Raw genomic sequence first — 24223 nt, forward strand, 5'->3', positions numbered from 1 at the left:
CAAATTCCACACTGAGGAACCTCTCCTGTCTGGAAGACAGAGATGGTTTCCCTATTTTCTTACTAAATCACCATTTTGACCATAGTAGCACTTTGCCCACTCACTCATAGGTGCCTTCCATGTGGTAGATAGCCATAATTAAGGATTGTCTGTGAGATGATTGAGTAGCTGCTACAATTTTCTTTTTTTTTACATTGTCATTTCCTAATTTGGTTCATGTTAAATGTACTGTTCCTCTTCGAATGTTTTCCTGTGGTGGTTAGCATGATAAACTGTATAAATGACTGATGAAGTTGATCCTAGGCCATCATCTAACTGATTTTTCATCTTTATTCCTCAGCATCAACTAGGTTTGTAAAATGCGAAAAGTGCCACCACTTCTTCGTCCTTCTGTCTGAGGTTTATCCAAAAAGCAAGAAGAAAGAACAGAGAGAGGACCCTAAAACTACCTCCAGTCGAAGACCACCACCTCCACCCAAGAAGGTTAGAGCCTTCTCCTGCTTGCCAAAAACATTCACCACATTTTGTGGCGTCACATAAACGTATCCGATAGAGTCAGTCCGGACACGGTCACGTTAAAAAAGGATGCCAAATCCCTGGTCATGCACTTCTTCTCACAACATTTATCCAGCTAGTTCAATCTCTTGTCAGTCTCCTAGCCTCACAGACTTCTGTACCTCTTTTCGTCACATGCTTGTCTACCATATCCCTCTACTTTCTCCTTGGCCTACCTCTCCTCCTCCCTCCTTCAGATTTGCTCAGATGTACCTTTTTCACCACTCTATTGCCATCCATTCTCTCCACATGACCATATCATCTCAGTACACTTCTTCGATTCTGGTGTCCACAGACTTCCTCACTCCACATCTTTCATGAATCATTATTTTGTATCCTGTCCACTCTCTGTACTCCACATACATTTCTCAGCAGTCCCATCTCCACTGCTGTCACTCCTGACTTTTCATTTTCATGCCATACCATAGTCTGACATCCATATATTAAAGTTGGCACTAACACTCCTTCATGTAAGCCTCGTGCAGCTGTAACATTGAAGCCTCTGTTTCGTATCAGGACCTTCATAGCACCAGCTACTTTCCTTCCTTGTGACACTCTACTTTCCACTTCTTTTGCACATTTTCCTGTAATTTCTATCACTGTACCCAGGTATTTGATATCCCTCACCAATTCCAGTCTCTCCATTCTCTGGAACATCACACTGGGAGTCAACTTCTGTTTCAGTAACCATCACTTTACTTGTTTCTACGTTTACTCTCAAGGCACGACACTCAGACATCAGCAAAACTCTGCACTAGTCTGCCAATTTCTTGCCCGGTATTTTCAAGTAGTGCTGCATCATCAGCATACAACAAATTTGAGATATTCCATCCATCACCATTTATAACCAACGCCATCCCTCTCTCCATTACTCATGTTTTTACTTCTCTCATCACCCCATCCATAAATATATTGAACAACCCTGGGGACATCACACAACCTTGTCACATCCCCACACCAATCATGAACCATTCACTTAGATGCCCATAATTGTCTTTTGTTACTAAAATAGAGTATTACACTTGTCACAGTGTTACATATGAGTATTCTACAGCACTTTTTTATTTTTTCCTCGTTATCTGAAAAAGCCTCATCATTCTTCAGACTATTTCTGACTTTAGGCGCCTAGTGATTTAGCAGTTAGTGTCTGTCAGTATGATGGCCTTGTCAGTTCACATGAGTTGGATCTTCAAGAGGTGACTGAAGTTTATTATGTATTGCTGCCTAGGGGAGTCAACTGGTTTTCTACCCTTAAACACCCAGCCCTGCAGAAGTGTAGCACCAGATTCCTGTACCTTGGAGGGAGTGATGCATAATTATTTGATGTGTTTAGTATTCATCAGCTTACAGTTATGCTCACTTAGGTATAAAGTTATGAAATGTTTATTATATTTTCTTTCAAAAATGTTAGGTATGTTTTTGCACATTCAGTATATCAAACTGTTTGTTTCCTCTTTGTCTTTCAGATCTATGAATATCTAGACAAGCATGTGGTAGGCCAGGAGAGAGCAAAGAAAGTGTTGAGTGTGGCGGTGTACAATCATTACAAACGCATATACCACAACATCCCCCAGAGTAAGAGTGACCCTCTGCGCCTCGATGCCGCTGCCTCCACCACCATACCCCAGGGACTCACAAACAGGGGTAGGGGTCAGTACACACAGTTGTTAGCTTGAGAATGTTGTAATCTTTTGGCTGCAGTGGATTTCCTCAATCTAATTAAATCATCTAGTATTAGTTTCGTCCCTTCATTTTGTTAGCTGCAATAGAAGTCGATAGCTACCATATTATTAGTTGTTGTTGCCGGTGAAAGTTTATATCCAAGGGGTGGTTGGGGTTTATTGCTCACTTAATGCCACTCGGGGATGAGTGAGACCAGTCGCTCTCATCTTAAATGTCAGGACCAACTTGCCTAGCCCTGGGCTCCTACACTCCTCATGGAGCAATGTAGGATTGGATGATGAGGATGATAATTATTATTATCCGTCTGTCCATCATCCACTCCTATGTTGCCCTGTCTTTCTGTTCTTCATTCTTTCCTCTTCCTTCTGCCTGCGGGTGACTTTACACTCCCCCTTCTGTCTTTCTTTCCTTCACTCTTTCCTCTTCCTTCTGCCTATGGGTAACTCTACTGTACACTGAGTGACAAGCCAAATGGTTTCCTGTACACCAGGAAACCATTTACAATGCTGAGTGGTAGCCATGTAACCAAATTATGGCACTTGGTGGTTTAGTGGGTAATTAAGGCACTCTAATTGGATTGAGATATCCAAGGGATGGTTGGGGTTTATTGCTCACATAATGCCACTCAGGGATGAGTGAGGTCGGTCACTCTTATCTTAAATGGCAGGACCAACTTGCCTAGCCCCGGTCTCCTATGCTCCTCATGGGGTGACATAGGATTGGATGGTGGATGGATGGATGAATGAATATGGTAGAATACCTGCTTAATAAGTCAGGGATTTAGATTGTAGATGTGCTGTACTTTGTCATTAATCATCATCAGATGTGCTATAGTTTACACTACAGGTACTATAATGCCTTATTCTAAATTTTTATGATACTGTATTTGTTTTTGTTTATCAGATGAAAACTTGACAAGGGCTTGCAAAGTTGTTTTTGTTTATCAGGTGAAAACTTGACAAGGGCTTGCTTTGCACCAACAAATGAGATGTAATTACCACCCATTAAATTGTTGTTTTGGGATAGAGTCGGAGTACTATAGCAGTATTGGTGAAGGAATTGCTGTGTTTGTATTTTTCATAAGAATTATTTTCTTCTGCATACAAGAAGGATCTGACTTGGTGCCACTGGCTCAACTCTTAGACAAATTTACTTAATTGGCGCCTGGTGGTTTAGTGGGCAATGAAGGCGTTCGAACCGGATGGAGCCTGTATCATTTTATATCCAAGTGGTGGTTGGAGTTTATTGCTCATGTAATGCCACTCAGGGATGAGTGAGGCTGGTCACTCTCATCCTAAATGTCAGGACCAACTTGCCCAGCCCCAGGCTTCTACACTCCTCATTGGGCAACACAGGATTAGATGATGATGATGATGACTGGTTCAGTGCAGTGTGCCTTAAACATTTGTTACATCTGCTTGTGATGCCGGAGAGGGACACCACACTGTGGCATTGATGACCTGTTTAAACAAATGTCCCTCAGTTTCCTCCCAGTCCACCAATAAAAAGGGATGGTAGATTGCAGGACAAAGGTAACTGTAGCCTGCAGTCCACTGATTTCATGTCCTGATGAGCATGAGGTTGCAACAGCTGCTTGTGTATCACTGATAGCACAGCTGATATCCATTGCAATGATACCTCATATCCTTGCAATTAAAATTCTTATGGCCCTTTAAGTACTTTGCACCAGAAATGTCAAAAAAAAAAAGTAAAAACTCCTAACACAATGTTTTATTTTCTGCTGCTAGAAATTGGAACCCTAGGTAGGTGTAATATGCTCTGTGTTGAGTGTTGTGTGTAGTCAAATGAACTACAAGCATGATATTGTATTTATTTAGTGTGTATGGTATTTATTTTTACTGTACAGTGTTTTGTACTTGGAAGTGTCGATAAACTGCTGTGATGACCATTAGGAGTTATAGAAGTTGCTTCTCCCTTTATCAGAAACTAATTTGAAAAGTTACTGAGGGTGTACCATATATAAGTAAATAGGCTGTGATCACCAACCATCCTTACTCCTGCGCGAATGCAGATGAGATAGCCCTGTAGCTTGACAAGCTTGACAACATATCTTGGCAGACTTTGTAAAGCTGTACCCCACACCATACACCATATCACATTGTCTGGCATTGACACAGTTTAGACAAAAAGTGTCTGTCTATGTGAATTTAGCTCTCCCCATGCTGTCTGTCTCTGTGAATTTAACTTTCCCCATGCTGGCTGTGTATGTGAATTTGGCTCTCTCCATGCTTCTGATTGATTCAGTCATATCAGTTTGTGAGATAGGCTACAGCAACAACAGTAATGCATGCCTTGCTCTGTATGCTGTTCAGTACTTCTAGAAACAGAACAGATTATGTATAAAAAGTGGTACAGCAAAGACTTAAGGAGAATAAAAGCCAGTGTTTGTTTACTGCTTTGAAGATAAGATTACTGTTGAAGTTTAAAGCAATCTTAGTCACAAGGGTCAAAAGTATATAGTGCAGTGCCCTTGCCCCTGTTGCCAGTGCAGATTCTGTGTATGGAAAGTAAACTACTGAATATAATATTTGTGGGAATGAAGTGTGAATTGCCATGAATAAGTGATTTTAGATAGGGGAATCTGGGGGACACTTAACCTGGCCAAAAGCCCCAATTATATGGTTACCGCCAAGTGTAGTAAATGGTTTCCTGGGTACAGGAAACCATTTGGCTTGTCACTCAGTGTAGAGACTGTAAGGCATCCGTACATTGAGTGAGTGGATGATGGGCGCCCCCATCCACCACAAATGTTTCGGAGAGCCTCGAAGGGCCCAATATGTGCCCAGGACCCCAACCAAATGGGCAGATTCGCATGGCCATGTGGAATGTGAGAGATGTGAATGAGGAGAGCAAGTGGATGGAAGTGGTGAATGTGTTCAAGAGTGCAAGGTATGCTGTGATGGCATCGTGTGAAACAAAGATGAAAGGGTGTGAAGTGTGTGAGGTCGGGCATGAATGGGCATGGAAGATGCAAGGAAGGAGTTGCTTTGTTGATGAATGAGGTGTGGCAGAGTGGAATGAGAGATTACAAATGTATCAGCTCGAGATGTATGTATGTCAAGTTCAAGTTTGAGAAGTTGAAAGTGGCTGTGATTGTAGCATATGCACCGTGTGATGACAGGAGTGGGAGAGAGAAAGACAGGTTTTGGGATGAGCTGGATGAAGCAGTGGGAGAAATACCCAGGAGCTGTAAAGTGATCGTAATGGACGATATGAATGTAGGCACTGGTCGTGAGGATAAAATAATGGGTTGTAAAGGAGTACCAGAAAATGATAATGGGAAGCGACTGAAGGATATGAGTCAGGAAAGGAGGTTGTGCATTTGTAACTCGTATTTCAAGCACAAAGATGCACATAAACATACGTGGTATAGAGGGAATGGGGATCGTGTTGAAAGAAGCCTGCTTGATTACAAGCTGGTAGAGAGGTTGATGCTGGGAATGGTTGCTGATACAAGGGCTGTGAGAGGACAATGTGGAGGTCTGTCAGACGATATGATTGTGGTATGCAAGATCAAGCTGAGAGGAGTGAGGTGGACCAGGAGAGAGAGGAGCAATCAGGGAAAAAGACTGAAAGTTGAGAAGCTGAGGATCAAAGAAATGGCAGATGAATACGGGACCAGAGTAGGGGAGGAGTTAAAATCAGTGAAGTGGATCTGGACAGCGTGTGGAAGGCATATAGGGATTGCATAGTTAGGAATGCTAAGCGGTGTGTGGTGTGGCAAGAGTAACAACAAAGAAGAAAGGTGTAGCATGGTGGGATGAAGAGGTTAAGAGAGCAGTGGAATAAAAGAGAAAGAAGTGGCTAGAGTGGTTACAAGACAGGGGTTCAGTTGAAATAAGAACTGAATATACTGAGAGCAAGAAGCACGTAAAGAGACTAGTGAAGAGGAAAAGGAGGAGGTAAATGATGATCTAGAAAGAAAAATGAATGCAAACTACTCTGAATATAGGAAGTTATTCTGGAAAGAGGTGTGGAAATGTAGAAGTGACAGTGGAAAGAAAATTGAAGATGTGAAGGATGTAGGTGGTAAATTATTAACCCTTGGGAGTGAAGTAAGGACCAGGTGGAAAGAATATTTTGAAAGCTTGATGAATGGGAGTAGAGAGAGCAGAGCCACTGTAAACATGACTGGCTTTGTGGGTGTACAGAGAAGGAATGCAGTGATAGGAAACTTGACACTCACACAGGTGAAGAGTGCTGTGAAGCGGCTGGAAAATGGGAAAGCAGCTGGGGTTGATGAGTTGTATGTGGAGATGATTAAGTGTAGTGGAGAGAGCAGAATGAGGTGCTTGTTGGAGATATATAAGAAGGCTTGGATGAGTGAAACTGTGCCAGCAGAGTGGAAAAAGGCTCTGATTGTACCCCTGTACAAAAATAAAGGTAAACGAAGTGAGTGCAGGAATTATCATGGCATAAGTTTATTGATTGTTGTAGGGAAGGTATATTTAAGAATTACTCTAGAGAAAGTAAGAAAAGTATCAGAAGTCCTAGTGAGTGATGAACAGGGTGCCTTTGGAAGTGGCAGAGGATGCATGGATCAAATATTTGCAGTAAGACAGATATTGGAGAATGCCTGTGAGAAGGACTATAAGGTGTTTATGGCATTCATGGATCTGGAAAAAGCATACAACAAAGTGGACAGAGAAGGATTGTGGAAGGTTTTGTGCATGTACGGTGTAGGTAGTAAGCTGCTAGGTGCTGTCAAGAGTTTTTATGATGGTAGTGAAGCATGTGTGAGGGTAGATGGGCATCTAAGTGAATGGTTCACAATCGGTGTGGGTGTGTGACGGGGTTGTGTGATGTCCCCATGGTTGTTCAATATATATATATATCCATCCATCCATCCATCATCCAATCCTACATTGCCCCATGAGGAGCGTAGGAGCCTGGGGCTAGGCAGTTAGTCCCAACATTTAAGATGAGAGTGAACCTTATATAAATGGATGGGGTGATGAGAGTAGTAAAAACATGAGTAATGGAGTGAAGGATGGTGTTGGTAATGAATGGTGATGGATAGAACTTATCAAATTTGTTGTATGCTGATAATGCAGTACTGCTTGCAAATACCGGACAAGAACTTGGTAGACTAGTGCAGAGGTTTGCTAATGTCTGTGAGTATTGTGTCTTGAGAGTAAATGTAGAAAAGAGTAAAGTGATGGCTCTTGAGAGAGAAGATGACTCCCAGTGTGATGTTACAGTGAATGGAGAGAGACTGGAAATGGTGAGAGAGTCCAAATGCCTGGGTACAGTGATAAAAAAGAGAGGATAACTGTGCAAAAGAAGTGGAAAGTAGAGTGACACAAGAAAGGAGAGTAGCTGGTGCAATGGAGGCCTCGATGAGAAACAGAGGCTTGAATGTTACAGCTGCACGAGGCTTACATGACAGAGTTTTAGTGCCACCTTTAACATATGGATGTGAGACTAAGGTGTGGCATGAAAATGAACAGTCAAGAGTGAGAACAGTGGAGATGGGACTGCTGAGGAATGTATGTGGTGTAGAGAGAGTGGATAGGATACGAAATAATGTGATTCGTGAAAGGTGTGGAGTGAGGAAGTCTGTGGACACCAGTTTCGAATAGAGTGTACTGAGATGGTATGGTCATGTGGAGAGAATGGATAATAATAGAGTGGTGAAAAAGGTATATCTGAGTGAATTTGACGGAAGGAGGAGGTGAGGTAGGCCAAGGAGAAGGTGGAGGGATATGGTGGATCAGTGTGTGAGAAAGAGAGGTTTGGAAGTCGGTGAGGGTAGGGGACTGACAAGAGATTGAGCAGGCTTGATGAATATTGTGAAGAGAAGCGTATGATCAGGGATTTGGCACCCCTTTTTAACGTGACAGCATTCAGATTGACTCTGTCGGATATGTTTGTGTGAAGATACAGAACTTGGTGAATGTTTTGGGTGTATCTGATAGAGCCAGGATTCCAGGGGCTTGAAGGGTAAATGAATGGAAGTGTGGCACAGTGGATTGGGCAAAGTTGGGCTATCTGGATGTTGCTACTCCTCACCCTGCCCTAGGGTGGAGAAGAAGGTCCAAATGATGATTATGATGGTATATGTGTGTGTGTTGTGTGTGTGTGTATATATATATATATATATATATATATATATATATATATATATATATATATATATATATATATATTTAATATGTATCTGTATATAAAACACAGTTAGGCTCAGAAGTACAGAGAAAATATTACTAACCTTCACCTTTCAGGGTTATAACAGAAGCAGTTGGGCCTAATGCCTGGGTGAATGGATCCATGATGTACTTAAAATAATTCCCACTGTTTTTCTCAGGGTTGTTGTATGCTTGGGAAAGGACTGTTTTAGTGAGTGGATGCTAAGGTACCCTTTCATTTATTAGTACAGTACGGTATTAGCGGTAACAGTAGCAGCAAAAGCAGTAGTTGTCTTAGTAGACCACGTATCTTTTAAGGTAAATTATCTATCATGGTGCCACATAAGCTTATGAACAGTTCATTAAGTGTTAAGCAGTGTTATGTATTTATGGTAGGTGCACGAATGAACTTGAGTGTTGTGGAGTTTCCTCTCCCACAATAACAAACCAAGGGTGTTTGGTTCATACCTTATTACACAGAAATTTATAAAGCGGTAAGGGATAACATTCAGAGAAACTATTTGTACTTTACCATAGTTAGAAAATGTACAAAGGATGTGTAAAAGTCCTGATCCCAGACATGTCTTCCAGACTTGCTGCATATTGCTGGAATTAGCCAGAGTCATGCTTTGGGTGTGGGAGGATTCCCAAGTTCTGACCAGCAGCAGCAAGACCAGCAGGACCAGAGAGAGGATGGGCCCGGAGGAAGCCAAGGTGTTGGAGCCAATGCTCATGGCTCTGACATCCTTGATGCTACAACACACAAGCTCAGGTTGGAGAAGAGCAACATTCTTCTTCTTGGACCCACAGGATCAGGTAAAACAGATGAATGTGTTTATTCTTAACATGTACGTTTATCATATTCTCTAATGTCGGGTAGGATTAGCTGATTGTAAATTAGAATTAAATTTCACATTGTAGTTCCATCCTGGCAAATTGGTTGATGAAAAGAAATATGAAGAGGAGTGGTTCAAGTAGTAGCTAGCCTGTGTGGTCAGTGAACACAACCTACTGCTGAGTGGTTCGAATGAGTGACCTGATGGTTTAAAACCATCAGGTCACTCACTGTACATACTTGAATTTGATACCTGTGAAATGCACTTAAAAAGCATTTCTCACTTTCTTGTTGCAGTGTCATAAAGGATTGAACTTGTTAATGCAGGGATGTTGCATTAAGCTGCCTCACAAGGTTTATGTCCAGCCCAGTTTTGTTAACTGGCACTGTTTGTGGTGCCCATCCTTTTGGAGGGAAAGAGTGATGCAGTGATATGGAATGTTTGAAGTGACTGCTAGCATGATTGATCATATGCATGGAATCCCCCTACACCCTAAGAAGAGTGATAGGGGATTGGCTTATTTTCTTACCCCCATTATCAGAGAACCTTCTTGGAGTCACAGTTAACCCTTTACTATGCTGGTAGGTTACAAATTTAGTAAAGGTGTCTACTGATGTCATTGAATTTTAATGTTTGTTGTATTGCAGTGACTTCTCAGTGTGTCTCTCTCTTTAGTAGGATATGTACGTGAAAGGACATTATAGACACCCATTTGAAAGCTTGGTCGAGAAATTTCCATGTGGCAAGTAAAATATTTTGGCATTCATCAAGTTCTTCATTATTCATTTGAGGGGCTAATGCACTGCATCAGCATACAACATGAAGGTCCACCCTTGATCACTGTGCATTCCTCAGAGAACCGTCCCATAAGGAAAGTTCCCTGTGCATGCATCAGAGAACTGTCCCATAGGGAAAGTTCCCAGTGAGTGAATTTTGGATGATATAATTGAAGTTATCTACCCACTGTTTATATACCTTGTCTTCCTTATGATTTATCACTGCCATAGTCATGTTTCCTACCAATGACTAAATGGAAGTTGCTGGGAATCGATGCTTTTTCTCGGTGCACTGATACAGTATTATTGAACCAGCAGCTTCTCTGCCCAGTTGTGCAAAAGTCTCATTTCCCTCCAAATCTCCTGAAAAGCGGATGATGGACTGCAGAAGGGCAGCTTCAGCCAGCAGTCAAGTTTATATTGAGATGATCCTTGATTCACAAGAGCAACAAATCATTGGATGGGTAGAATCAAGAAGTATGTTTGTACACATTTTAAACAAATTTTAGTTACTCAAGTTTGATCTCTTTTCCAGGTAAAACCCTTCTGGCCCAGACCATAGCTCAGTGCCTAGATGTTCCATTTGCTATTTGTGACTGCACCACACTCACTCAGGCTGGCTATGTTGGAGAAGACATTGAATCAGTAATTGCCAAGCTCCTCCAAGATGCAAACTACAAGGTGGAGAAGGCACAGACAGGTGAGTTGCTGGAGTTAAGTACAGTATTAAGGCATATACTCCAGTGATTTACTTATTAACCATTTAATAAAAGCTGTAATGCCTCCTTTTTGCACACGACAGAATAACCTCATGTTATCCCTGTCACTTGGTTCCCTCCCAAACTTCAGCCACTCCATTCCAGGTCATCCTGGGCACTGCTTTGACATCTCTTCTCTTACTGACAGGCATAGTATTCCTGGATGAGGTTGACAAGATTGGTGCAGTACCTGGTATTCACCAGCTTAGGGATGTAGGGGGTGAGGGTGTACAGCAGGGTATGCTTAAGGTGAGTGCAGTCCCTTAAATTTCATAATTTCTACTGTCAGTTGCATTTGTAAACCATTTCAGGCTTGACACACTGCCAGATGATTTTAGTTTACTCGAGACAGACCTCTAGCAGTGAAAGGGTTAATAAAGACTATATCTGACCTCTTTCAGTTCATAAAGTACAGGCTGTATCTCCAGTGCTGAATAAACCTTGTGGTAATAATAATAGAATATGAAGTATATCAGAGTAAATAGGTGAAAAAAAAGAAAAAAAAAACACTCCTAAGTATAGTTCAGTCAGCTTAGGAATGTTTTATTAGTTTTTCAGAAAGAATCTGAATTCCAGCTGTTCTTATTGATGTTTTGTGTCAGTATTCTTTCACTTAACCCTTTATGCTTTCCCACTTATTTTACAACACTGTTTAAAGTTGTATCCACTTTTTTTTTTTTTTTTTTTTTTTTTTTTTTTTTTTTTTTTAATAATAAATATAGAGAGAGAGTGAGACAGAGAGTGAGAGAGAGAGAGAGAAGTTTGCATTCTTATTTCTGTCACATTAATACTTGGCCTTTTTCTTCTTCTTTACTAACCTCATTTGTTTTCATTTTCGTTTTTGAAGGCTCCAACATGCTTGCATGCGTCGGCCTTTGTCAGCTAATGGTGGCTTTCCATGCTGCTTGATCTCTGGCAGCTTCCCTATTTAGTCCCTTAACCCTGAGGTCACACTCATTGACCTCGTCCCAGGTCTTTTTCGGTCTGCCTCTTGCTACCTTATCCCCAACATTAACACTTCTCACTTTCTGCACCCAATTACCATCCCCCATCCTCTCCACATGCCCAGACCATCTCAATCTACCTCTCTTCATCACAACACCAATACACTCCAGTCCTATCCTACCTCTCAACTCTTCCATTATAAACCTAGCCCCCCCAGGCCTTGCACTCAAGAACGCACTAGACGTCCACCCAGTCATTGCCATTTCTGTACGTTTGAGTCTGTGAATATCCTCTTCCATTACTCCCCAGGATTCACTGCCATACAGCATTACACTCCTAACATACGCTGCATACAGAGATCCCTTAGCATGTAGGGAGAGCCCTCTCGGTGACAGGAGAGGCAACATCTCCCTGAGCTTCCTCCAACCACTCCACACTTGAGCCACAGAGATAGCTCTTGCCCTACCTCCAGCACATAACATGTCTCCCAGATAACAAAACTTCCACACATGCACTGTTTTTCATCTGAACCCCATTCTTAACTACACACTTGAGTCACAGAGATAGCCCTTCACACTTGAGTCACAGAGATAGCTCTTGCCCCACCTCCAGCACATAACATGTCTCCCCAAAAACAAAACTTCCACACACTCACTGTTTTTCATCTGAACTCCATTCTTGCACTCACCCAACCACGTCATTTCCTTTCACCTAATCTTTCTATCTCCATATTCCAGCAAGCTTTTTCCTCACTACTTGTCACCCTTACAACAACACAAAGAGTACTGTATAGCTTGTCCCCAAAATGCTGTCTACAAATAAACCAAGACTTCAATCCTTTTCATTCATATTATATCATCTGCTGCTGCTTTGTTTTTTTACTTTATCTCATTCGTCATTAATTAAGTTATCCCCATTTAACCACTTCTGTAAGTGGATGCTTGATGAAAAATGATTAATACTGTTGCATACCAGAATACACTTATTACGAAAAGTAGGATAGGAGCAAAGTAGGGCACCTATATATATGAGACTGTTTAGGCAGACATGGTCAACATTCTCTGTAGTTTTCCATTTTTATCCATTATCTTCATTCAACCAATCTTCAAAGAAGATGCTTGAGGGAACAAACGGTCAGTGTACCAGATAAGAACTCCCCAAGAAAATTGATCAAAGACTTTCTGTTGGATACAAATAAAATTCATTCTTTTAACTTAACACTTTTTCCATTATTTGCAGTTCATCCATTTGCTCTTTGAAACAGATGCTTGAGGGAACAGTTGTCAATGTACCAGAACGTAACTCTCCAAGAAAATTACGAGGTGAGACTGTGCAGGTGGACACAACCAACATTTTGTTCGTAGCCTCGGGAGCATTCAACGGGCTAGACCGTGTCATCTCAAGGAGGAACACTGAAAAGGTCAGTACAACATGATACCAGTATTAGTCCTAAATGGTTGATACAGTGAACTCTTGCAAATCTGAACATACATTTCCCAGTTTACAGCAGTACTCTGTATTTACTTACACCATTCCATCTATGGGATATAGGGTGAGGATATTGAATATAACTAATTCATGTACGAAACTCTTAGGTAACAAGAAAATAAGATTCTTTAGCTTAGTTTAAACAGAGAAGGTAATTGGTTTTGAAGTGTCAGTTTTTTGCTATGTGGTTCATCTGATCTGTACATGTTATACATTATCTAAATAACATGACCTATTCATTCATCCATTATCCAGTCCTACGCTGCCCCGTGAGGAGCTTAGGAGCCTGGGGCTAGGCGATTTGGTCCTGACATTTAAGATGAGAGTGACCAGCCTCACTCATCCCTGAGTGGCATTATGTGAGCAATAGGCTCCAACCATCCCTTGGATATGAACCTACACAGGCTCAATCCGATTGGAGCACCTTACCCACTACACCACCAGGCACCATAATTTGGCTATATGGTTACCATGCAGCATAGTAAATGGTTTCCTAGTGTACAGGAAACCATTTGGCTTGTCATTCAGTGTAGAGTTGCCCATAGGCAGAAGGAAGAGGAAAGAATGAAGGAAAGAAAGAGAGAAGAGGGAGTGTAAAGTCACCCGTAGGCAGAAGGAAGAGGAAAGAACGAAGGAAAGAAAGACAGAAAAGGAACATGACGTACGTTTATGTAAAAACAGATTATTTATGATGGAAATCATCCCTAACTCAAATATCAGGCATAAGAGAATCCAGACTCGAGATATTAGATTGTTAAGTGCATCACACTGCATGTTTTTTAGCTTCCATTTTATTAGTTGTCATTGCTTATGTACTTCATGGAACAGTGTTACTTCAAGGAAAGTTTGCGTATGCTTCAGCTGTTTTTTCACTAGTTAGCACTGATCATATTTACAGTTAACAATTTATCCATGAATAGTATACCAATAGGCATCAGTATGAATATACTTTTCATCCATCCATCCATCCATCATCTAATTCTGTGCCGCCCCATGAGGAGCGTAGGAGCCCTGGGCTAGGCAAGTTGGTCCTGACATTTAAGATGAGAGTGACCAGCTGCACTCATCCCTGGGTGGCATTATGTGAGAAAGAAACCCCAACCACCCCTTGGATATAAACTTACACCGGCTCAATCCAATTGGAGCACCTCAATTGCCCACTAAACCATCAGGTACTATAATTTGGTTATATGGGTACCACCCAGCATAGTAAATGGTTTCCTGGTGTACCTTTAATGATGATAATAATTGTAAAGCTGCCAGCAAATGCCAGAGATGTTTATTGCAAGCCTGCCACTACAATTCTGTCACAAATAAGATGTTATTTGGAACCTTTGTAAATTGTCCCAAATAATCATAAAATTGTAACATGTAAATGGCAGTGGCTACTCCCGTAGTATCCCAATTGTGATTTAGGGAACCAAGGCCAGGCTTCCATAATCCTGTGTGTATGAATGTAAATTTTCAGCCTACTCCCCTTAGTGGCATTACTATATAGTTGAAAAAACTGTAATTTTCTTTATCTGTACTCCATTTTAATTATGATTAAGTTTGGTTCCATTACAGCTAACCAGGGTTTGGATTTGAGATTGATTACTCTGTTATAAAATGGATTCCACCTATATTAGACTTGTTAACTGTTTTTGTTTTTTGTTTATGTTGGTTGGATAGTTACTTTATGCACTGCCATTATTGGAGCAGGGCTTAAAGCATACAGCAATTTGTTTTCATGACATGTCGTATGTTTTGCATATATGCACTAATTACTTAATTTGTGCACTTAAGTTTCAGTAAAGATACAGTATATTGATGCACTGTTGTCATTTCTTTTCATGCTACAGTATCAAGTAAGTGTAGCTTAAATAAATTTACAAGTGGAGTTGTTTACTCGTTCAGTATCCAGACTTCTTAAATTTAATTCTTCCTACATTCAGGTGATTATATTCATTGTAGAAAAGACCTCTTAGTTTTGTAGGTGTAGAGATTGTTTCTAACCCCTTCAATGTGAATGGTCCCCAAACTGAATAATATTGTAGGTGACAAATAAATAAAACTGTATCATTGTACTGAAGGGGTTAATGTATGGAGTGTTAAGCTTCAGTGATAGCATACTGTAGTGTTTGCATTTACTGAAGAGGGAGATTAAGAGTATTTCAGTGTTAACTGCAGAATATAATGGTTATTTGGTCTTGGTGTTTAACATGTGAAGACTGGTTACTTTTTAAGTATGAGCAGCATAGCAGCCACATTAATTTGGAGATTGTTACTCAGGAATGTTATAAGTCAGATACTGAAGCAGTAAAGGCAAGCTTAATAACTATGGAGTAGGTTATTGTTTACCGTTGAGCCATTTCACAAATTGTCCAAAAGGTATTACTGGTAATTATTGTGCCTCTGAATTACACAGTTCAGAGACTCCATTCCCAGTTTCACAGCAACCAAAACAATGACCCCAAACCAAGTTGCATAGTTTTAAACAGTTACAGGAGCTGAGCCAGGCGTAGATTCCCATTGATGCCTCAGTTTTGGTATGTGAAGTTATGGCTTTTGAGCCTTACCCATAAGCACACATAAAACAAACCTAAAGCAGTGACATTAAAAAAGTGTAAAGCAAAACAGTGACTTTGAAGGGTTTCCTGCCACCTTCACTGTCTAGTAGAGGTGCAGAGAAGATGGAGGCTGGCCCCAGTCTCAACATCTTAACCTCAAGTCCTTCCTTCGTCACAAGCCAATTATTGTCTTAGTCTGTCAAGGTGATTGGCAAATTATTGCTTTATGCCTCTTCTGATGTCATTGTTTTATGTTTTCTTCTGTATAGGATGATATGTCTTTAGAAAGCACATAAGTAAACAATTTGGCCATACAAGGGTTTTTAGGGGGAAGTAAGTGTCAGGCATGAGATGGGGTTAATGCATTAGTTTTAATATAATACTGTAGGTTTCAGTGGCCACAGCTACATTGTTACTACTGTAGTTACATGGTACCTTAAGGTAGATCATTAACCAAGTAGCAGAGGGGTCATTGTACTTCAGTTCAGGAATATCTTATTGTATTTTTGTATACCTAATGCCAGATTGTTTTAGCTTATTAAAGACAGCCATGAGTTGGAGAATATAGGAATATTTTTCTTATTTAGGCCAAGAATGTTCTTTTTCTTAGTCTTTCTGACTCGACAACTTTTCTCAGCTTTAGGTAGACCACCTGAAGCATAAGGTGGTAAATGTATAACAATGGCACAGTGATTAGAACCCACAAGGCTGTGGAGTTGTGCTACTTGCTGACCTTGACTTGCAAGTGCTCTGGGGCTGATAACAGTATGCAGCAAAATATAGTACAGATGTACCTGTATTTACATGAGAAAAGCATTTTGATTGTACAGTATACTGTAGTTTCAGTTTTGCCATTATAGTAAATGCTGTGAAATTGATATTTCTCGGAAATTTTGCTTTACTCTGCTTGGGCTTCATTTGCACTGGCTGCATTTTTGCAAAATAAAAACTTGGAAGTTCTGTTTTTTGCTGAACTTGTTTGTTTGGTGTTAAGTCAGTCTGCTTAAGTCAGCTTGTTAAGTTAGTCTACTCAAGTTTGCTTGAAGGTAATGCCCGAGCATCCTTGGATGAAAGTAAGTCAGTTTCGTGTTGCTGTGGACATGAACTTATTGGACTGCAAATTGAATTTGCCCTTCTGCAACTCACCTTCCTTTTGGGGGATAGTAAGGGAGCTTAGATACACAGTATTTGTATAACCTAACGGCAGAACTACTTGGTTATTTCAGTGCCACCATTTAGTATCTCCAGATATGCAGTTTGTGGGATTAAGTATCTGCACAGCATTGCCATACAGACAGTGCTTATTCTGCTGTATGTCGTAATATACAGCAAAGCGTTGGCCCCATTCAGATATGTTATATTTATCCACTAGGTGGGAGTAAGGGTCAGAATGATGATGGTGACACACGTGGGAAGTAAGTGATCCAGAATGATGGCTGATACAGTAATACATAATTAAAAATGGTACATTTTACTCTTAGTTCTCAAGTAATGAGTTGTAGTTGATAAAGCTCATTTCTGTTTTTGTGGTCAGTATCTCGGGTTTGGGATGGGTGGTGGTGGAGGGGGTCGTCGGGCAGCCCAGCAGGCAGATGTAGCGCATCAGACAGCCTCCACAGATGCACAGGAGGACAATGAAGAGAAAGACGCACTCTTGGCCAAGGTGGAGGCACGTGACCTCATAGAGTTCGGCATGATTCCCGTAAGTTTTTTTACAGGGAAGATAAAGCTTACAGTCAGTCCCATGTAGCCCCTTGCAGGTGTAGGGATTTGGTACCCTTGGTGGGTATACAGTGGATGAAAGGATGAGTAAAATCAAATGAGTGAAATGTTTGTGAGAAGGAGGGGAGGGGATGTAGAAATAGAAACATAGGAAAAATGTGCTTTACAGGTATTGTATAGTTTGGATGAATGTGCTACTGGTAGTGGAAGGGAATATATTGTCACATTTCCATACTGTATTTTGAAAGTGATAAAGAAATTAATGCAGTACTATCATTTTGAGGAAAATTTACATAAACATAACTGATATGAATAAGTTACAAATGTATTGTATAGATGTACTTCAACACTTAACCAGTGTAGTATGCAAAGATGATAGAGATATATAAGAAAATAAGTGGAAGTGAACATATGGTATGAGTGATAGAGGCACTGCTGATTGACTGTAGGCAAGATTGCTGTATTATCTTTCTTTCATCATAGCCCGTTTCATGAATCTACCCCAACCAGCATTGATGCTTTATTATGCAATGTTGATTTACATGACTGAACTTTGTGTGGTGTATGTATTTTCATAAAATTATGTGTTGACCTGTTTTTTTTCCTTTGCAATTTTTGTGACTATCAGAGCACACAAAGGAGTCTGTCTGTCAGTAACCAGATGCCTTTTTTTCCTGGAGTGGGTGGCCACAAGCAAATTGTTTCCATATCATGGTCTCCTCCCCCAACAGGCCTCCCTTCATCTTGGACTAGTTTCTTACTGTATATACTTTTCCACCCCATCCCCCCATGCCATCCTCAGTCTCCTCTATCCCTCTCCCCCTCCACCTTGCTCTTGTTCATTTTCCTTGGGATAGCCATTGAATATACTTGATGATGATGATGATAATGTTGCAGGAATTTGTTGGTCGGTTTCCAGTGCTGGTACCATTCCACTCCCTGACCGGTGACATGCTGATTCGCATCCTAACAGAACCCAAGAATGCACTCATCCCACAGTTCCAAATGCTTTTTGGCATGGACAAGGTCAGAATGGAAGCTAGGCTGTAGGAGGGATGTTGTTTCAGTGTACATGTACACGATTTTTGTAATATGGTGTACCAGTATAGTACAATAACAACAAATGAAATAATGTTTCAATTTAGATTTTCTTATTTCCCCAGCATCTCATTTGTGTTGTACTGCTAATTTTATCTTGTGTATTATGGTGTATTATTATTTGCAGTGTCTCTGTAGATAGTAGCCTGTAGTACTGGATATTGTTCTTACTGAATAATTAGGTACTTTTGTGTGACATAAGACTGTATACACAGGTTGAGTTGAGCTTTACACCAGATGCAATGAAAGCTATTTCCCATCAAGCCATGGAAAGAAAGACTGGAGCCAGAGGACTGCGGGCCATCATGGTAAGGCAAAGAGAGGAGGACAGGCAGTGGGTTCAAGCAGCTACACTGTCCTGTCTTTCCTACAAAGCAAATCTAAAGTACAAGGGGCAGCTGATCAAGTGCTTGTTAATTTGGACCCAGCTTTATAGGTGGCATTGGAATATTACTATGTAACTTTTCTTAATTTCAGTAGTCGACATAATAGGAAAAATTGAATGTCTAAAAAGCAGCTTATCATGAGATGCTGTGTGTGTTGTTGACATGGGAAGTTTCCTAATAGCTCTTCCTCAGTTTTATTTATTTATTTATTTCATTACTTTCCTGTTTATTTATTGTTTTTTCTTGCCTGTGTGCCTTGATATCCTCTTGTACGTAACTGATTCAAGTTCTGTTTGTATTAAAAAGATCCGAATAACAAGCAAAATATCAAGGTGTAACATGTAAAGTAGGAAACTTCATAGCACCTCTTCCACATGTTTTTTTTTATATTTTCATAATCATCCTGACCTTTTTCTGACACTGTCCATTGGTGGGAGAAAGGGGGGTAGGATGATTATGTTGAATATTTAAGGAAGGTTTGTATGGAAGAGGTGCTATGAAGTCTTCTGTGTCAATAAAAATCAGCTTAAAAGGCTGTAAATAGTATAGGGATGTATTGACCCATCACCCAACACTTGTGTTGCAAAGAACTTTGTAATTTGTGTCCCTGATAGTGACATGGGAAGGATTATGATGATGATGATAGTTTATTTAAATCGTCATCCTTGAGTGCATGTTCTGGTGTATGTTGTCAGTAAATTGATCTACATCTGAATTCTTTCTCCCCAGGAAACCCTGCTGCTGGACTCAATGTTTGAAATTCCTGGTTCAGACATTGTAAGTGTCCATGTGACAGCAGAGGCGGTGAAAGGGGAGGCTGCTCCTATTTTTGTCCATGGTCAGCCCATCCCATCTGAAGAGGATCCACAGCCTGAAGAAGAGCAGGTTCTAGCACAGGGCAAGTGAGCTTAGTGTGGGCTAGAGACTTTTAACTTCTTGTTGAATCTGATGTATTTCATTTTAGTTTCCTCTTGTTACTTCCACTTAATTCAACTTTGGAAAGACTTTTTGAACTGGAGCATATAATTATAGCAATCATTAACCCCTTCAGTACAGAAAGTCTTCCCTGAGTTTAATAAAATCTGGAGGTAGCAGCAATAAGCTAAACTAATACATCATTCCAGTGAAGTGGTTAAAGTTGAGTGGACTCTATCCTCAGGTTTATACTTCAGTGATCTTGAAAGTCACATGGAGTTTTAGTGTCACTTTTGTCAGTGTGAAGATGATTGATTGGATGATGGATGAAACTGTTTGTGCATTTCAGTGTGCGGATGTAAATGAGTGTTGTGTATGAGAGGGCACATTTATTATATTGCTGACTGGATTTTAAACTTAGTCAGTGGTTTCATGGAGCATATGGCAGTGGCTTCGGAGAAAGTAAGCATATGGAAAGGAAAAAGAGAACGTTAAAAGAACAGTTTACTCGTAGTAGATGATGCTGTCTAATTGTTTCACAAAGAGTGCTCAAGTTGCTCATTATTTTATGATAGGTAGTGAGTGGTGGCTGAATGTTGTTAGTCATATGAAAATTAGGTGAATAAAAAATGAGCCTTCCTGTTGTAATAGTAAAATCGCTCTGAATTGCACGTAAAATAATTATTAGACTAAGTGTGCTGGGGAATATCCTGATATCTGGGTTATGGATAATTTTCATTCATAATATTTTCAGACATCTTTTTTAAAGCATGCAATTTTGCCATGGAATATGCCAATAGCAAGTTCTTGATTGGTATCAGTTTATAAGTCATGTGTAAGATATGTTTGATTTTTCATATGTAATCTTTTCCAAATGAGGCTTACTGCATTATGGATGCTGAATGTGGCATATTACAGTACTTTTAAATGCCAACCATTACTGTAATAACACCTTATTTACTGCACCTTAGGTTACTACAGTAAATCCTCATTTTTCGCGGCGTGGATGATCTGCCAAAACCACGCGAAATGCGAAACATCGAATTTTGAAGTTAAGAATCAGTGGGAAAAATAAACGAGCGTTCCGTTGGGACATATACCTACCCTACCAGAAAGTACTGTGACACCAAACAGACCCTGCCCAAAATTAAATGAAGAGTGTTTACTACAGTAGTGCTAAAACAGCATAACACAATAAACATGTACCAGAAAAGACATTAAAGCTGTTATAAAGAGCTGCAACACCAAAAATCCTTACCAGAAATAAAGTGAAAACTGGCTTGAGTGGCAGCTGAAGGTGTGTTGAGGGTAGATGGGCTAGTTACTAGGTGACATGGGCCTCTCTGGGGAAGCCCCATCACCTATGCCGAAGCCCTCGAAGTTAAACTTAGGCTCCAGCACCTCCACTTCCTCTCTGTCCACTTCTCCTCCTTCATCCACCCCTCCTGGCACGTCCAAGTCTTGCTGAATAGCAGCCACATTCTGTCTCTCATGAAAATATCGTGTGATCCGGGCTTGTCTCTGCTCCTTTTTGTTTCTGTTGTAGACGGCCATCACTTGAGACTTCAGATCACTCAAGGTCGATAGGACATTGGTAGCCTCAGGCATAGTCCTGGTGTATGCATCGAAGGTGGTTGCCATGTCAGTTATGGTGGACAGGGTGGTTGCAAGATGGCCGCCAACAAATGAGCATTGGTATGCGTCTTCGGCTGCCAGCTGGGAGCATCAAATTGTGGGGAAATTCGTGAATTGTGAGACAACTCAGAAACTTTTCCCTTGTGTGAAAAACGAGGGGTTGAAGTAAAATTCGTCCAAATACGAGGATTTACTGCATGTAACTTTTGTGAAAATATTCCAAATCAATTCATTTTACTTTATTTTTATCATAAAACCTTAGTTATATATTTGGTGTTGAAAAAATATATATATATATACATATATATGATTAAAGTACCAGTAGTGAACCTTAGTTATCATGTAATGCAGACAGTTTTTCCTTTGTCATCAGTGATCATTGTCATATTATAATTTAGACTTATCACAAATTGTTAGTGCTCAGATTAAAAGTACTTAGGTGTATGAATCTGATCAAGTTCAAGGCATCCTCTTAAAACTGAGTTATTAGTTGTTGCAGAACATTTGTCAGGTTTTCAGTAAGTATGTAGTATTTTACCATATTAATCAGCTTAAGGAAAATGTCTTCATACTATTATGAATGTATTTATTATCGCCTTAAAAATATTGATGTAACAAATTTGACTTTTGCATATAGGCAGTCCCAGGTATCAGTTTATGCTGCTGCACTCTTTCTCCATACTGAATGCAGTACCACAGTGTATTACAATTTAACTCCATCGGTCTGGCGATATAATTTTTTGGATATATTTAATACCTCCAACATAGTTTATTCACTTTAGTGGGGGTATCTCATTATGAAGAGGTAAATGAAGGTTAACTCTTCCAGTTCAGAAAGTATCTCCTCAGCTAAAGAAAATTGTCTGGAGGCATTGATAAATTATGTCACTAGACTGAAAGGTTAAGAACCAAAGCTGGGTTGAATACTGTTCATACCAATGGCAAAACTGTATATATGGAATGAAGGCAATATAAGTTTTATGATGTAATAATAAGTTTTGTCCATTGAGTTTCTTTGTAATTTAGTTTAATGGATGGTTGCTTAGATGAGGCTTTTCAGCATCATTGAGTATTTAACCCCTTCTCTTTGGTGGCTTCATTTTTATTTCATTCTTGTAATCTCTAGATGATCATATTCAGCTTGGGAGGGACTTGGAAGTAGAGGGGTTAGATCATAGCCTACATTAATCCCTTTGGTAGCAGAAGTAAATATACTGAAATGAATGTAATCATCTGACAGTACCAAGAATTACCTGAATAAGGAATCTTTTTATATGGGGTAATATTATAGAGGTATTTGCATACCATTGCCATAAATTTTCTTCCTGTTTAAGTAATGGATGAATCATTTTTTTAGCCAAGTTTTTGCAAATAGTACTGATGCATTTAAAATTGAGGATGGTTTTTAAAGATAATCTTTTTAAAGTGGTTGCCTAATGAAATCAGTTTAAATAAGTACAAGATTGAGCATAACAAGATACTGTACTGCTGAGGAAGTGTCGTCCATCCATCCTTTATATAGTCCTTTATTGTGCCATCAGGAGTGTTGGCACTTAAGACTAGGCTACTCACTCCAGACATTAGAGGCAAGAGTAATCAGTTGCTTGCCCATGAGTAGTATTATGAGAGCAATAAACCCTCAGTCCCCCCCCCGTATGTAAACCTTAAAGGGTCATATCCAACTGGAGTGGCCTAACTCATTAGACCACCAGACAACCATTTGATTGTATGGTTATCACCCAGCATAATAATGTAAATGGTTTTGTGAGCTACAAGAAATCACTTAACAAGTCACTCGTAGAATCCCCTGGAAGTGAATGGTGGTCCCCCTGCCTACAGAAAGAAGGTCAGGTGCAGTAAATGCTGGAGAAAGTGAAGTATACTGTACTGCTTCAATAAAGGAAGAGGTGAATACTGAATCTCCAGAAGAATTTAGGTGATGATAATGACTATGGTCCTGTGATCATCAGTGATAGCTGTAGGTGTGTCAAGTCATCAGATGACTCTAAAGTAGTCATGAGAAATGGAGAATATCAACAATTATTAGATCTCTGTATTGAAAGCTTGTGTATGCTTTTCAGTTAGGGTGTGCTTGTACTGTATATATTTATTAGTGGTATCATTTGCTAGATTGAAAGTTGCTGAATCTTCGTATTTGCTTTGTTAGGTAGTTTGTAAGGAAATACTAGTGAAAGATTTTGATTAATATTTACCTATTGTGAAAGCTTTCTTTACTAAACTTAGGTGCCATTACTATATATCCAAAGTTTTTAGTAGTGATAAAGAAAATTGATGAATACATGAAATTTGGTAAATAAATACAGTTTGTCAATTGGAATACAGTATATTTTTGTGACCTTTCCATACATTAACAAAAATCTTAAGCCATATAGTGTCCTAGTGAGAGTGCAAGCTTAGACTTTGCACCCTATTGCTTGTACAGTACTAGGGTTAAAATTTTAGGCCATGTAAACTTTTTATCAGGCACTACAGATATATATTGGTGTCTCACTGTTTACTGTTTTATTTTAACGGTGCCTTTAACACAAGCCCGCTAAGCCTCTATAAGGAATTATCGCTTCCTCCCTTCTGAACCCTTTTTCATATTACAGTATTAAAGTGCTAACAGCTGGCCTCATTGTTCCAGTATAGGGGCTCATGGCTTGTTTACCATAGTCCCAAACATTTAGCGGCAAGTGACCGGCTTTTTCACCAGTCTCATTACTGT

At 40.0% G+C, this 24223-nt stretch overlaps 1 protein-coding gene across 1 annotated transcript in view; it reads left to right on the forward strand.

Moving 5' to 3' along the window:
* The window catches only part of ClpX (Caseinolytic protease chaperone subunit), a 32261-nt gene extending 12407 nt beyond the window's left edge, over positions 1-19854 (forward strand). Inside the window, exons 4-14 of the mRNA XM_080275692.1 lie at positions 341-483; positions 2022-2199; positions 3987-4001; positions 8979-9203; positions 10535-10699; positions 10906-11006; positions 12967-13122; positions 17274-17441; positions 18359-18487; positions 18775-18867; positions 19675-19854. Of these exons, the coding sequence (XP_080131818.1) occupies positions 341-483; positions 2022-2199; positions 3987-4001; positions 8979-9203; positions 10535-10699; positions 10906-11006; positions 12967-13122; positions 17274-17441; positions 18359-18487; positions 18775-18867; positions 19675-19851 (1550 nt within the window). The 3' untranslated portion in view covers positions 19852-19854. The remainder of the gene's footprint in view (positions 1-340; positions 484-2021; positions 2200-3986; positions 4002-8978; positions 9204-10534; positions 10700-10905; positions 11007-12966; positions 13123-17273; positions 17442-18358; positions 18488-18774; positions 18868-19674) is intronic.
* Positions 19855-24223: the final 4369 nt, after the last annotated feature.

Source organism: Coenobita brevimanus, chromosome 62, assembly GCF_032717465.1.
Source record: "Coenobita brevimanus isolate Jiangsu-jjx chromosome 62, ASM3271746v2, whole genome shotgun sequence".
In the NCBI taxonomy this organism is placed as follows: Eukaryota; Metazoa; Arthropoda; class Malacostraca; order Decapoda; family Coenobitidae; genus Coenobita; species Coenobita brevimanus.